The following is a 15,487-nucleotide window of genomic DNA, read 5'->3' as shown; positions in this document are numbered from 1 at the left end:
ATACAATATATATACTTTCTTAAATATATTTATAATACAACGATATGATCTGTTAAAATATTCTATCATGTCATGTATAAATGCTTTAGATGTTTCTCATATCGCCTACCATATCTCTTCTCCTATTGATACCGGTTCTAAGGTTTACGAATGCAATAACAGTTTCGTTAACTTTTGCTGCCTCCTTTGGTAAATTCAATTTCCTAGCTAGGGAAACTATATAACCGTTGATATAATCGATTTCGGTATCTCTTAAATATAGTGTATCTTGTCTCATGGAACTACTATTCTTGGCATTAACCACAGTACCTATATTGACGATGGTTTCCATCATATTATCTGTGTTTAAAACTGATGATATTTTAAGGGTTGGATAATTTGGTTTGCCGTTATATTCATTCTCATAATCAAATAGTGTTTTATATTCTAGCCTTAGAATTTCTAGTGCTTCTTGAACGATTAAAACAAATAAATCCTTACAACCGTCAACAAGTTCACCATTTACGGCATCAACTGTTGCTGTAACTGGATTAATACAGCAGTTTATTAAAAACTTAAATAATTGACCTGCTAACAATTCTTGATATGTCATATGTTCAATACCAAATGCTTTTGCAAGTTCTGGTTCTGTTAATAACATAACTAACTCATTAGTCTTGGAATCTTTATTCTTCAATTTTTCATTTTGAATCATCTCTGAATCTTCCCATGGTAATCTAGCAATTTTCATACCAGCCCAACCTGCATGATTAAATGTAAAACCTTGATCCATGAAAGCACCATGAGATATAACACCTTGGAAAATATTAGGTCTATCCGTCTTGTCAGTAAATATTTGTTCCTTCAATACTTCCAAAATACCCAACCCGTTTTGAATCAATATTAAATTTGATTTTGAATCAATGAATGGCAAATAAGGCATTAACGCCTCCTTAGTTTGATACGTCTTAGTAGTAATGATGATATTATCAATATGATTTCCTGAAAATGTAGTAGGACACTCAACAATACATAATTGTTGAGTGACTAATGGTGCATCGTTTAAGTATAACTTCTTTACACCAATAGTATTATTATATTCACTTTTAAATAATGAAACCTTTTCTTCTGATCTTAATAATGGGATGACCTTAGAATTGGTGTAGTTCATCATATCCATTGCTAAAATGGTGCCCATGGCACCCATACCTAGGAGATGAACAACTGGTTTAGTAGTTAACGTCATTTCTGTTCCTTGTCGTTAGTATATATTTTTGTTATCTACAGTATGCAAACTTTGAAATTTTTCAAATGGTAATTTTTTAGTGACTAGTTGTTTCATTAATATAGAGCCTTTTATATCTAAGTAAAATTCAAGGTATTATTTGTCAATGAATGATCATTGAAAATTGACTCACATATTAAAGTTGCAAAACATTTCAATCGGCGAAAGATCTTGATAGGGTTATTCCGGGAATTAAAAGTGTAGGGAAATAAATTTACAAAGAAGATATGGTATTTAATTATTTTTTTGCAACAGTGAGGATCTAATGCAACTTCCCGTGAATTTTTAAATAAGGTGATTAGATTGAAACACTATCTATCTGCTTACAAGATAAGGCCTAGGAGATTTCAAAAAAAAACCGACCCCACTGAGGATTGAACTCAGGATCTTGCGATTAACAGTCGCACGCCTTAACCAGCTTGGCCATGGAGTCTATTAGATTTTGAAAAGTTAAGTAAACTTTATCTTCAATTCAACAGAGAAAAACATTATTTGTTATTGGCTGTATTGTCCATGTTGATAGGTACGATTGGTTTGTAAATTTCATTTACTGTGGAGAAACAAGCGTGGAACTAGCAACAGGTTCAATGATGTTGACGTTGACTTGGTGTGTTGGTGTCAGAATTATTGTAGTGTATGTGACAGAACTAAGAGTTTATGACACTTTGAGTCCAGAACTAATAGATCACTTACTAATGGAAAGAAGGTCTAGAACAATCTTTCAAGTGGTAGGTGAAAATTTCTCACTACAATGTAAATGGCTACGTGATAAACACAGATGTACAATACAGCACTAAAGAGCCTAGGAGGATGAATGAACACGTACGCATGTTCATTCAACTGTCAGATTAACTCATATATAAGGAGGGCATCTAACTCTATATAGAATAGTTTAATTACACTAATAAAGATACAATCGATTATAACTATAAGAAGATGGACTATACTAGAGCAACTGAAGTGGCTAATGACACTAACTTAGTTGTTGGAACTACCCAACATAAGCTTGTTTCTCCACATGGAGGTCTTACCCGGATGGATAACGACCATTCGAGTTCTCAGGTTGTAAAGGAAACCCTTCAATCAAATAATTGTAGATTCCTAATGAGAACACAGATGTTTTCATTAGAACATTTAAAAATCGTTTAAGCACCCTAGAGGGCTTATACGAAAAGACTATGATGAAGCATGACGAATTTCTTAACTCAATCGAAGCTGGTGACTATTTAAGCAAAATCACTAAGCTGGAAGAGGAAGAAAAAGGTCTTGAGCTGAACATAGATAAATTAAGGACGAAAATCATTGATAGAGAAGGACTGTTAAATAACAGAACCACTGCTCATACAAGAACGTCCATTAATAATACTGTAACAAACGGCAGTAACAAGGAAGAAGGTAATCAACAAACTAACTTGATGAACAATGGATCATTAATGTTCAAGACATTAAATGGTAAAGAAGTTGTTATCAATAAGAATTACCTTCCACTTAATATTGAATTTAAACTAATCAATATTGAGGACCTTCCGTTGTGGATCAAGGAATTCGTTAAATTCCTAAATTATTACAATTTAGATAATTTAAATGAATTGCCAGAATCTACAATAATTGACCCTGTAGAAGATCAATTCATAAAGGGTCAACTCAAGGAAAATATCAAGTGTGAAGATATATATGACTCTATCTTCATGGAGAATAGTTTCATTGAAATCTTAAACGAAGTTAAGAGAATTTTCTTAAGAAAACTTAACTTTGCCAAACGCCAAAAATTATGGAAACAAGTGTCAATCACTGAGAAATCCAATAATTTGGCTTTACAACTAAATTTATTGAATAAATTAGTTGGAATTGAAGAATTCATTGACACCAATAAGATGGAAATCTTCAATTTGATTATCAATAGGATTAACAATCAAGTATTGCAACGAATTAATGCAGTACCTATTGATCTATCAAAAATAACTCCTACTCAATATCTAGGAATTATTAAAAAACACGCAGAGGATGCTTTTGAATTTCATGAACAAATAAAGCAATTTTATTCATCTGAACGAGAAGAAGCCAAATCTAACTCTAAAAATCCAGAAACTCTTAGGCCTATTGTAAAAAAGGTACAGAGAAATCCAGTACAAACGAAAATATCCATAAAGAAGAATCAATTAAAATCAGCTGTGGATACAGTAATTGATTCAGGATCTGGGATTAACTTCACCAATAAAAAGGGATTAATTTTCAATTATAGAAAATTAACAACAATCCCTGAATATTCTGGTGTCGGATCTTCAAGCAATCTGCAGATCATTGGACAGGGGTCCTTAAGAGTTAGAATGGATAATAACGGAAAATATCAATACATTCCTGTTTACTACTGTCCAGATGAAGATGCAACAGTTCTGTCAGCCATTGGCCTTCGCAAAACACTTGGTTTTATAATTACCGAAGATTACAAAAATCTAAAGAATGACAGCATTAGTATTAAAATACATAACGTAGCCAATACTACCTGGATAAAGTCTGATGATTTACTATTATCTTCCAAAGATAATAGGACTTCGGAAAAATTAACGAAGGCGTCATCCATAAGATGGATTAAACCTTCGACAAGCTTTAATAATAAAACTGTGACTATACATGAAGCACATGAAAGATCAAATCATCTTCCTGTAGATGTCATAGTTCACAATATTGAAAATAATGCTTTTTCAGATGTTAACAAAATCAACTTAAAAAAATCAGAGCTGATCAATTTTTACTGTGAGCAATGTGTTCAAGCGAAAATGAAACAGCATGATCATATCAAGGACTCCATGAATAAACACTACGAACAAATGCAACCAGGACAATCCTGGAGCTTAGATATTCGTGGTCCTTTAGGAAAGAACCTTGCAAAAGTTGATAACTACTTATTATTGATGGTAGATAATGTTTCAAGATTTTTACTAGTATCCACACATACGAATAAAAATAAAGAAACCATTTCTCTGCAAATCAAAAATAATATACAGTACATCGAAAAGCAATATGATCGAATTGTAAAAGAGCTTATTGTTGATAGAGGATCTGAATTTACTAATGATTCTCTAAAAACATATGTATCGGAGAAAGGTATTAAATTAATGCTTACCGATACAAACGACCATGCTTCCAACACTCGTGCAGAAAGATTCATTGGTATTATGAACAATGATATTAGAACATTAATGCATAACAGTGATCTTCCTTGGGCACTCTGGAAATATGCAGCTCTTGCAGCTGCTAGAATCAGGAATTTGTTCATGACTAAGAAGTTAAATTGTAGTCCAATGACCACATTATCAGGAAAGAATGAACAAATTCGATTTAATTCCTTCTTACCGTTCGGTGCGCATGCGTTCGTAAAAAATCAAACAAACAACAAGTTAACCAATCAAGGTATACCAGCCATAACCTTGTGTAAGGATCCAAATTCCTTTGGTTACTTGTTCTATCTACCACAAACTCGAAAAGTCATTAGTACTATGAGTTATATATTGGCTAATTCTGAAGTAAACGGTGATTTCATAGATCCAAATAAGGTCTTAAGTGAAATCGTTCCTGATAACGATGACACAAATGAAGTCACATCAGAAGATGCTCTTGAAATTGAGGCTGAACCCAGTAATGCTGATGACATTACTATTATCGAAGGGATTGAAAATGACACTCAGTATAAAATTCCGCCCAATATTCAAGAAGACACTGTCTATGGTCTGGATACTATAAATATTAATGACAACCAAAAGGTTTCTGACCACACTCGCTCGTCGACCGCCGATGAGGAGGTCAAAGAACCTACATTGGAACAGGACACTTCGAATACTTCAGACAACCATTCTGTCCACGAAGCTCATATGTCTACTTTACCAAAGGACACTGCTACTGCAACTTCACATATTGATATTTTGCCAGACAGTGTCGCAGAAAGTGAGCCCGTTAAAAATGTCTCTGATCAAGAGCTGCTGTTAATCAACCGTTTCGATAATAAGAATTCGGACAAGTTTCCCAGCACCGAAGCCATGAAACAGAGAAGGACAAAGCTGTTTCTCAAAGAATTTGCTTCAATCACTAGACGTCCATTAAAGTCTCGGAAACGTGAACTTACCACCTTGGGTCTTGAGGAATTTGAAGCAGCGGAGGAACAGAAGAAAAAAATCAAGTTACGTTCTGTACAAGCAGTCAATAAAATTAGAACTTTATATTTTAAGACTGCTATCACCAATAATACAGACGTTCGAGAACGAAAACTCTTTTCGGAAGCATTTGAGAAAGAACTACAAAATCTTTTGAAGATGCAAGTTTTTGACACATCAATCTCCATTCCTAGAAATCAAGTCCCAGCTAACCGAATTATACCTCTTCAGACTATATTTACGGTGAAGCGTGATGGGACTCATAAAGCTCGTATTGTTTGCCGAGGGGACAAACAAACGGAAGCCACCTACAGTAACTATCATACAGATCTTCTTCAAATTGATACTTTGAAATTGTTCCTGATGATGGCCAATAACCGTAAGATGTGGATACAGACTTTAGATATAAATCATGCATTTTTGTATGCTGATTTACGGGAGGAGATATATGTTCCACTTCCACACGATAGGAGATTTGTGACACCGTTAAAAAAGGCACTTTACGGTTTAAAACAAAGTCCTAAGGAATGGAATGAGCATCTAAAAAAATTCCTGAACAGTATTGATCTGGATGACTCCAGACATACGCCAGGTATATTCAGAAATCACGATTATAGCATCATGATAGCTGTATATGTAGATGACTGTGTCATAGCTGCTAAAAGTCAGGAACTTCTAGACGAGTTTGTTTCCACCTTAAGAAACAGATTTGAGCTTAAAATTATTGGAAAAATGAATCAAGGCATTCTACGTACAGATGTACTAGGAATGGACCTTGATTATAATATTGATGAAGGTAAAATCAGCCTATCATTGCAATCTTACATTGAAAGTATTGAAAATGATTGGCTTGATAAAATTAGTCATATTAAAACTACTTCTATTCCACATGTTTCATCCTATGAACACAACATCAAAAACATTGATTCTATGGACACTAAAACAAGATCTAAAAAGATCAATGAACTGCAGAAGATAAATGGCGTGATTAACTATATTAGATCTAGATGTAGATATGATATAGAGTTCGCTGCCAATAAACTGGCCAGGAGTGTGAACTTTCCAGCAGACAACGTTTTTTACATGGCTGATAAACTTATGAACTATATTTTCCAAACTAAGTCAGAAAAAATTGTGTTCACAAGAGAAACCACTGGTAACCCGGCCATAACTCTGCTATCTGATGCCTCACTGGGTACGGAACATGACATGAAGTCCAGAATGGGCATAATGTTATGGTATGGAGAGAACCTCTACAAAGTCATTTCAAGAGCCTCCTCAGCTAGTCAGAAACTCATCTACTAGAAGCTGAACTGGACGCTATCTATGAAGGATCTAAAGAGGCATATTATACTAAAAAAAGATTTTAGAAGAAATGAACCTACAAAAGGATCCAACTGTCATTTCCATTACAGACAGCAAACCTAGTATTCAATATCTAAAGAACAATTATAACTCCAACAGAAGAGATAGATTCCTGGATTTGAAACTAGCTAAACTCGAAGAACGGATACGAGCAGATGACTTACTAATATATAAAATTGCTGGCACTGATAACATTGCTGATGTTTTAACCAAACCGGTTAGTTGTGAAGACTTTAAGAAACTAAGATCTTCGATGCAAACAAACTGACTCCCAAAGATATTCTTACGATAACTGACCCAGGAGAATTTCATAGTCCATCAAGTTCTATATCGACAATCAGTTAAAAAGATTATTGAAATATGTCTTTACGGGGGTGTGTCAGAATTATTGTAGTGTATGTGACAGAACTAAGTGTTTATGACACTTTGAGTCCAGAACTAATAGATCACTTACTAATGGAAAGAAGGTCTAGAACAATCTTCCAAGTGGTAGGTGAAAATTTCTCACTACAATGTAAATGGCTACATGATAAACACAGATGTACAATACAGCACTAAAGAGCCTAGGAGGATGAATGAACACGTACACATGTTCATTCAACTGTCAGATTAACTCATATATAAGGAGGCATCTAACTCTATATAGAATAGTTTAATTACACTAATAAAGTACAATCGAATTATTAACTAATAAAGAAGATAGGACTATACTAGAGCAACTGAAGTGGCTAATGACACTAACTTAGATGTTGGAACTACCCAACATAAGCTTGTTTCTCCACAGTTGGAAATAATACTGGTCGTATAAGTGACTATACGATACCAGATATTACCTCTTTACGAGACTATTGTTGTAAAACTAAAACAATGAGTCCTCACGAGAATGTAATAGCAGAATTTCTAATGCATAAATAGTACTGTAAAACCATCAGTCTTCCGTACGTGTTCAACTCGACGACGTCGTCTCGTTGGACAGTACGGTAGATTGAAATATGATGTATATATAAACCCCGGTAATCAATAGCTAATAATTCATTGATCCAGGTCCAAGAGACTACAGAGATTAATCTAATTATAGAGTATATAATCTAACAACTATTAATATATTAAAGTAATGAATTCATTTATTGAGCATGGTGGTTAAGTTGTTCGTTAGTGTTCATAATATGTAGGTAAGGATTATAATATTTATTCTGATTGATTCCTTTATTAATATATTTAATACAAATCTATGTAGAATTTAGATGTCCTCTTTGTATACGAGCTTGTCTGATAGTTGAATGAGCACCTACATATATTCAGTCATTCTCTTAAGATAGTACCGTATTGCACATCTGTGTATATCACGTAGCCATGTATATTGAAGTGAAAAATTTTCACCTACCACTTGGAAGATTGTTCTAGACCTTCTTTCCATTAGTAAGTGATCAATTGTTTCCAAACTCAAAGTGCCATAAACACGTAGTTCTGTCACATGCACTGCAAGAAATTCTGATAATTATAAGTACACTATTATATACATCGTTCAAAGTACGTCAATACTGCAATCAAAAGGAAGTTAGTGGAATTCTCCATGTACAATAAGTGGATGAATTTTATTGCTTATCATCAAGTCATCAAATTTATCTGATTCCTCAGGAGAAAAAAGTTTAACCAATCTGTGAAGAACAACTAATTTAGAGAATACATCTGGATCAGATGACCAACCCAAAAATGAATCTGTTTTTACTTCATTTTTTAATTTTAATAAAACTTGTTTAATTGATGAAACTATTTCATTAACAATAATATTATTATGTTGTGTCATAGAAACCATGTCCAACACATCCATGTAGTAAGAAATGTCATTTCTATACTGATTATCTTTTTCCTTATCAAAAAGTTGAACCTCTTTAACTGATTTAACAAAAATACAACTGAACGTTGTAATGAATTCTTTAAGCTCTTTCACTAAAATTTCTTGAATTAAGTTATTATCATACTGCTCGATAAAGGATTTCTTAAATAGTTTACAAACAGCAGTTGGACTTGTATCATATCTCCATTCTTCTAATTGTAAAAAAGTTTCAGCCAAATAATGTGAAGACATTTCTCTTATATCATCATCATCATCATTTAACATCCTATAAATTTGCCACAATGCTTTAGGATCATTTGAATTATTGAAATAATTAATAATACATTTCAATGCAGCTTCTCTATAGGTTTCAGGCATATCATCACCGACATAAAGTAGGATTTTTTCCCAAGGACCTTGAATATTATCAGCTGTGATATTCTCTCCTAAACATTTTAATGAGGACAATTTTAGGTTTTCACTACACTGAGAATCAATAATATCGAATAATATAACATAATCCAATGATGAATTTAATATGTTCAAGACATCAACTATTCTATACTTACAATCTTCGAATAAGGTATCCACGTTGTAAAGTTCAATCAAACAATTAATAATTTCTTTATTGTTCATAAATATATCAGGCTTCATTCTAATATAGTCGAGGCAAACAATCTGAGCTTCATAATATGGAGATAGTATTGTTAAAAGTGTAATATCTTTAATATTATCTGGTGACTCCATTGTTAATAATAGGTCTGTTGCAATAGCTAAACAAAGTTGCTTTGAACCATCTACACTCGATGAAACTAGATTGTTAACATAAAAATTACCAAGCACGTTAATAAAGTTTTGGTATTCAAGTTTGCAGTAGTCAGAGCGTCCAATAGCTAAAAGTTTAACCACCTCTAAGTACACTTTTGAAGTGACAAAAGAGTTATTTTTAATTAGAAATTCATCGACTTTAATTAGAAGCAATCTTAACAATTCGGAACAACTTTCACTATCAATGGAATTATTCAAATTGTAGTTAACGATATTCCTAAGAGCTAAAAGATTACCATGCAATTGGTTTTGGTTTTTTATTCCAATATTACTCACGAGTGAAAAACATGTAGTAAAATTATTTTCAACAAGGGACGCTATTATTCTACTAGCCATGTCTCTTATTTTCCAATTAGGATTGCGTAAGCATAACATTACTGAATTCTCAAATGCTTTCAAACCATAGTAATCTGGGGTTGGTTTTAATCTCGATAACAGACTTAAAACTAGAAAAATGGATTCTAAATGAGTATCATTTTTTTCTGAGTATACAGAATCAAGAACTTTGAGTAATAACTCCCTTACTCCACGATATCTTGTAAAAAACAATCGAGCACTCATATTTTTACCAGGCTTGCCAAATAGCCTATTTTGTAGGGTGGTGAACAACATAATACAACAATTTCGTAGCGCCCAGTGTTCTGAAGTAAAAAAAGATATAGCCAGTTTTAAAGCTTTAGCTATATATGGAGTGCATGGCTCAGATAGTTTTGATTCGATAAAAATACTTCTTATGCAATTAAAGGCATTAATCTGTGGTAAATCAAGTTTATCCTGATGCTCTCCGATAGGTTGAATTGAAATATCATGTAATGTTTCAATGGCATATGCCAATTTAGGTCTTTCCGTCCCTTTTTCAGTCGATAAAATTGTAGCGATTAAAAATGGCATACCTCCTGATCTTCTAGTAATATGCTGTGTTTTATTCTTAATGGATTCAATTACCATAACTAACCAGTTATTTAGTAACTCTGGTTCTTCTTTAGCACATCTATTACAATATGAAACAAATGCTGGTAAACTAGCTTGAAAAGCTCCACTATGACGTATGTTTAACAACTGATTAATAAGAAGTTCACCGATTGAGAACATTTGATCGTGATCTAATGCATGGTAAGTTAAAATGCTTTCTAATATTAAAGAACATTCTTTTACAAATTTGAATGCATAACTTATTATAATTTGGTCTGGAACATTAGATTTGACAAAAACAGGTGGCAAAATACCATCTGAGGAATCATGACTTAATACTTCCTTTGTGATATCCCAGACTTTGAGTACCGCTCGTAATATAGATTCAATTGGAATTGTCTGCATGTCTTTAAAATTATCCGTCTGCTGTAAGATTAAACCCAATGAAGTACAGTATCCACTGACAGGGGTATTAATTCTGGATATATAATCCTCATCGGAAGTTGGAATTACACTTATCAATTTAGTCAACATATCATTAAGGTATTTGTCTTTCTCGCTTGAATTCAAAAATAAAAATACATGTAATTGAGCACCTAAATCACATGTCTGGTACCGATTAAACATATCATTCGCCTTTTCAATCATTAAATCAAATTTAATCTCAGACTGTATCTTTAAAGAATTTGTAGAGTGAAAAGCAATGGTTAATAGTTTGATTGAATTATCACGAAGTTCAGAAAAGTTATTAACGATATTATCTATTAGTAACCTAACTAAAATTCCATTTTCAAAAATATGAATTGTGAATGGGTATTCTCTTCTGTCTCTATTATCGAAGTATGACGATGGTATCGTATCGTCCAAACCTGAAGTGATTAAAAACGAAACAATGTTAAATGCTAGATCCGATCTATGATACTGAGCTCCTGGCGCCAATTGTGTAAAAAGATAATTTACTAACCAGTTAAAGAACTCTTCTATCCTCTTAATTGCCATAAATTTTTCTTCTTGTTCTTGTGGAAACTTATTTGCCTTTCTCAACTTTAAAGCGTCTCTATTTAAAGAATATGAAGAATCTCTTAACCTTATGATAAAATTCTTGAACGAACTGCAGAAATAGTTCCTTGTTTCAACATTAGTATCATTGAAAAATATATATAAGATATCTTGAATTATGTTCAACACATATGGAGGGACTTCCCTTGATTTTCTAGTTGAAATAGTCAATATCTTGAATGTATCTAATTTGTATTCATTTTGTTGTAAAAGGCTCTTAATTTTATTGAGTGAGATCAATTTATCGTTCTCAAAAGGTTCTTCTTCAATACCAAGTTCTTTACCAATCTTTAATAATGGAAGTAATCGATGTAAATATTCATCTCCTGAAATCGATTTAATAAACATTGGGAATAGTTCAATTGGCATATTTTTAAACAATGGTATTAGTATGTATAATTCTATTGCTTTGGTGAATCTTTTATCCATTAAAAATGTCGACACAGGACTTTGCCATAGTTTTAACCAAGACTCCAAATTTTTAATATTGTTCTCATAGTGATTCCTGAAAACATTTATTAATAAACTAGAAATAGCTTTACCAATAGGATTGGCAAAGGAATCAGACCACATTAACGAAATGGAATTGTGTATAAAACTTTTTTTATTTTCTAATACTTTGTACATATCGATACGTTCAACTGAAAGAGTATCTAGGAAATAATATTGAACCTTCAATGTTGACGGTATCTCAATGATTTTATTTAACCATGCATCCAATAAAGATGATATAGATTGTTCACTGTATATCATCTTAATCAATTTCAATAGCTTATTAAACATATCTCTTAATGCATTTACCTGCATGGTCCCACCATCGGCCCAAAAGTCAATAATGAACATGAAAATGTCATTGCAGACATTAATTGTGATCATATCTTCCACCATACTTTTCATGTAATCATCTGTGTCAAGGTTTTTGCTACAAATATATTGTGTAGATCTCTGAATCCAAATCGAGAATGAATCTATAACCAAAATTCTTGTGTGATCATTCAAACCCTCCGTTTTATTCAAAATAGGTTCGATTAACACATCAAAGAAACCGCGATATTTCTTTAATACATCCTTAACCACATCCAAATCATTAATTTTACCTTTGACTATGTTATTATCGATAAGGTACTTCTTCACCTCTAAAACTTTTGTTTCAGTGACTGAAGGTCCAGAATCCATCGTCACTTTTGATTACACTCACTGTAACGCCGTTGCAAGTTCTCTTTTCCTAATTTCTTTTAATGAACAGTAACGATGAGTCAACAACCAATTGAAATATATCAATCGAGTGTATTTGTTTTGTATTTTCACTTGGGATTATCTAACAACTATGACAGAACTTGTTCATATATGACAAACAAGCTCATCAATTTTTTTATGCTGACAAGTTTTTTCATCGAGAAATTTTCCAATGGCGGAACTGAGGCTGCCAGAGAAAATTGCGCACAATATACTGGCATTTAGTTTAGAATTCATTAATTATATAGAATTGTCATCTAAACAGTAACAGTAACAGTCCAAAAGGCTTCACAAATACATACCTTACAAGTTTGTCAATTGATAAGAAGTAGCTTCCACCACACACTCACATATATATCCTACAAATGGATTCATCTACTTTTAATTCTCTGTTCTATTAGACAAGCGCTGTTAATGAGAACATCGATGTTACAATAATCCAGAAATGAAAAAGTAATATCATTTGCAAGGAAAAACTATCAGCTTTGAATATAATAAGATGGAAAGAACGTCGGTGAAATATATGATCACAATTACTATTCTCCTTGTACTCTTTGCTCTCATTCAAAAAATTGATATAGGATCTAGTTGATATCGTAAGAGGGAAAATAATCAGATAAACTGTGGACTACTGCAGAAAAACAAAAACACTGTAATAACTACATTTTAGCAATGTCGAGAACTACCAATTCAAATAGTGAATCAGAGAGTAAACAGAGGAATGTCGTGTCTGGTAATGCACATACTAATGCTCAGACTACTGGAGTTAAGAATACTGGGAAACAAAGGCCCACTGTTACACAAAATCAATACATAAAAAATTTAGTCAAAACTCATATAACAAATAATCATCCAGCTTTGACAGAATTACCACATCCATTAGACTTCGATAAATATGATGAAAGTATTTTAAGGAAATATAAAGATCATTTTAAATTGGACGTTCCTGATAATTTGACTCTAAGAGGATACCTGTTGGGATCAGCTTTAGGTTTAAGGACTTTTTCTGGTAAGAAGAATCAAATTGGTAAACCTGGTGCAAGAATAACTAAAAATAAACTAGCTAATGAAGTAAAGACACATTTTGATAATTATTCAGTAAAAGAAAATACTTGTGTACCACATTTTATTTACAAAGTTAAAACACAGAAAAAGAAGTTTAAAATGGAATTTAAGGACTAAAATAATAGCACATTAACTGCAATTGTATAGTTATTGATAATTATATAGGGACACAATAAATTTAAAAATCAGATATATTTTACGAAAATTTAATGAATACAAATTAATATTAATTACAATATATATGCAGATATACATATCTTGAGTGGTGCTGAATAGTATACGAAACAATCCGATTGGCATTATGTGATCACCTTTGAATATTGACCAAAATATGTGGTTATTCGTACTGGCTGAGGTACCTTACTCCATACTATATTAGCTTCGGGTGTATCAAAAATAAGATCATATAACATTTCTTCTTCAAAGCTTGCATACTTTGATGACGAGCCTATTATTGTAAGGTATGGGAATTTTGTGTATGTATACTTACTCTTGCTTTGTGGCTCTAACTTGTATATAACAAATATCGAGTTTTTTGCTATTCTGATATTTCCGAATGCCTTTACTTGTGGATCTTTTAATTTTACTACACCAACTTCAGTTATTTTAAATTCTAAAATTAACTTCCTCGAATCTGAAGCAGAAAACAATCTTGCATAGAATTTTTCAGATATCATGTCGATGGCAGCGCTATCTGATAATGCCTTTCTATTATTATTTGTCCATAATTTAACTATTTCCTTCTTTTCAATCTGGGAACCTCTTTCTACGCATGGTATATATGCAGGATAGTCGTAAATATTATATACCCACATTTTTGGTTGTTTATAATGGAAATGACTTGTCGTCCACGATACTAACTTTTTTTGAGAAGTTGTTGTAAGGAAAAATCCCGTTTGTAATGGTGACCATTTTATTTTGATCGGTGTGTTGAGATTATCTAAGTTGTATTTCTCAATAGATTCTTTAACCTTTTGAAGTTCTAATGCTGGTGGTAAATAAGTGATCGTTGGAGGGACTGGAATAACATACCAATTAAATGTTCTTTTATTTAAATGCAAAGGATACAGGTGGGTTTGTGAAAAAAAATGTTCAAATATTCTGACATGAGAGCCTCTATCTTCATATACTGTTATTTCCTGTAATGAATCTTGGTAATAGTTCATGAAGTCATTAAATATTTCTAATTTAAAATTACTTGTGGACCAAGTTGTATGATCTGATTTATTGGTATTGTTTGAATATGGCGAGAACTTCTTCTTTAGACATACAGCATTGAATTTTGAGTCAAGAAATTTTGATGATAACATTTCTTCAATTAATGAACTAAAGGCTTCTTCTTTTCGGCCAGTTAATACCAGAGTTATTGTATCTTCAGCTGCGCATGATTGTTTCGCTAGTTTTATAACTTTATCATTCCAAAAACTTCTTATTTCACCATGATCGCTGGGCTTCTTACTTTCTTCAAAAGATACTCTCAAATATTTTTCATCTGACCACCAGTTGCCAGATGGTAAGAGATCTTGTTTCAATAAAACATCTTTAATAAATGTTTTACTAAATAATTGTCTATTAGGATGAGGCGAATTATAAAGTGTGTTATCAAAGTCATATATATGTATCTTGCGAATCTTCCCAGGTGGTACCACTGGCAAATTCAAATGAGCAGGACAGCTATTCCATTGTTTCAGTACGTCATGATCCATATCAAACTCCATATCAATTATCTTATTTCTGAAAAAATATTCATACAAGCTATCAGCCAACCTTCGT

The 15,487-nt window shown here is 32.5% G+C and overlaps 5 protein-coding genes and 1 non-coding gene across 6 annotated transcripts; 2 read left to right on the top strand and 4 right to left on the bottom strand.

The window, feature by feature from the left end:
- Positions 1–85: 85 nt before the first annotated feature.
- PAN5 (2-dehydropantoate 2-reductase PAN5) lies at positions 86–1,225 on the bottom strand (the record flags this gene model as incomplete). The annotated part of the gene is made up of 1 exon (XM_003686325.1): positions 86–1,225. One exon carries the CDS (start codon positions 1,223–1,225, stop codon positions 86–88), a length of 1,140 nt encoding a protein of 379 aa, XP_003686373.1.
- Positions 1,226–1,623: 398 nt separating this feature from the next.
- Positions 1,624–1,697, bottom strand: TPHA0Gtrna2N. Its single transcript has one exon. It is a non-coding gene; the product is annotated as a tRNA-Asn (tRNA).
- Positions 1,698–2,442: 745 nt separating this feature from the next.
- TPHA0G01020 (uncharacterized protein) lies at positions 2,443–6,717 on the top strand (the record flags this gene model as incomplete). The annotated part of the gene is made up of 1 exon (XM_003686324.1): positions 2,443–6,717. One exon carries the CDS (start codon positions 2,443–2,445, stop codon positions 6,715–6,717), a length of 4,275 nt encoding a protein of 1,424 aa, XP_003686372.1.
- A 1,618-nt stretch (positions 6,718–8,335) lies between these two features.
- TRM732 (tRNA methylation protein TRM732) lies at positions 8,336–12,589 on the bottom strand (the record flags this gene model as incomplete). Its single annotated transcript, XM_003686323.1, has 1 exon — positions 8,336–12,589. One exon carries the CDS (start codon positions 12,587–12,589, stop codon positions 8,336–8,338), a length of 4,254 nt encoding a protein of 1,417 aa, XP_003686371.1.
- Positions 12,590–13,321: 732 nt separating this feature from the next.
- Positions 13,322–13,831, top strand: SAP30 (Sap30p; the record flags this gene model as incomplete). The annotated part of the gene is made up of 1 exon (XM_003686322.1): positions 13,322–13,831. One exon carries the CDS (start codon positions 13,322–13,324, stop codon positions 13,829–13,831), a length of 510 nt encoding a protein of 169 aa, XP_003686370.1.
- A 182-nt stretch (positions 13,832–14,013) lies between these two features.
- Positions 14,014–15,432, bottom strand: TPHA0G00990 (uncharacterized protein; the record flags this gene model as incomplete). The annotated part of the gene is made up of 1 exon (XM_003686321.1): positions 14,014–15,432. One exon carries the CDS (start codon positions 15,430–15,432, stop codon positions 14,014–14,016), a length of 1,419 nt encoding a protein of 472 aa, XP_003686369.1.
- Positions 15,433–15,487: the final 55 nt, after the last annotated feature.

The sequence above is a fragment of the Tetrapisispora phaffii genome, chromosome 7, assembly GCF_000236905.1.
Source record: "Tetrapisispora phaffii CBS 4417 chromosome 7, complete genome".
NCBI lineage: Eukaryota > Fungi > Ascomycota > Saccharomycetes > Saccharomycetales > Saccharomycetaceae > Tetrapisispora > Tetrapisispora phaffii.
This window is presented reverse-complemented; position numbering and strand designations above follow the sequence as displayed.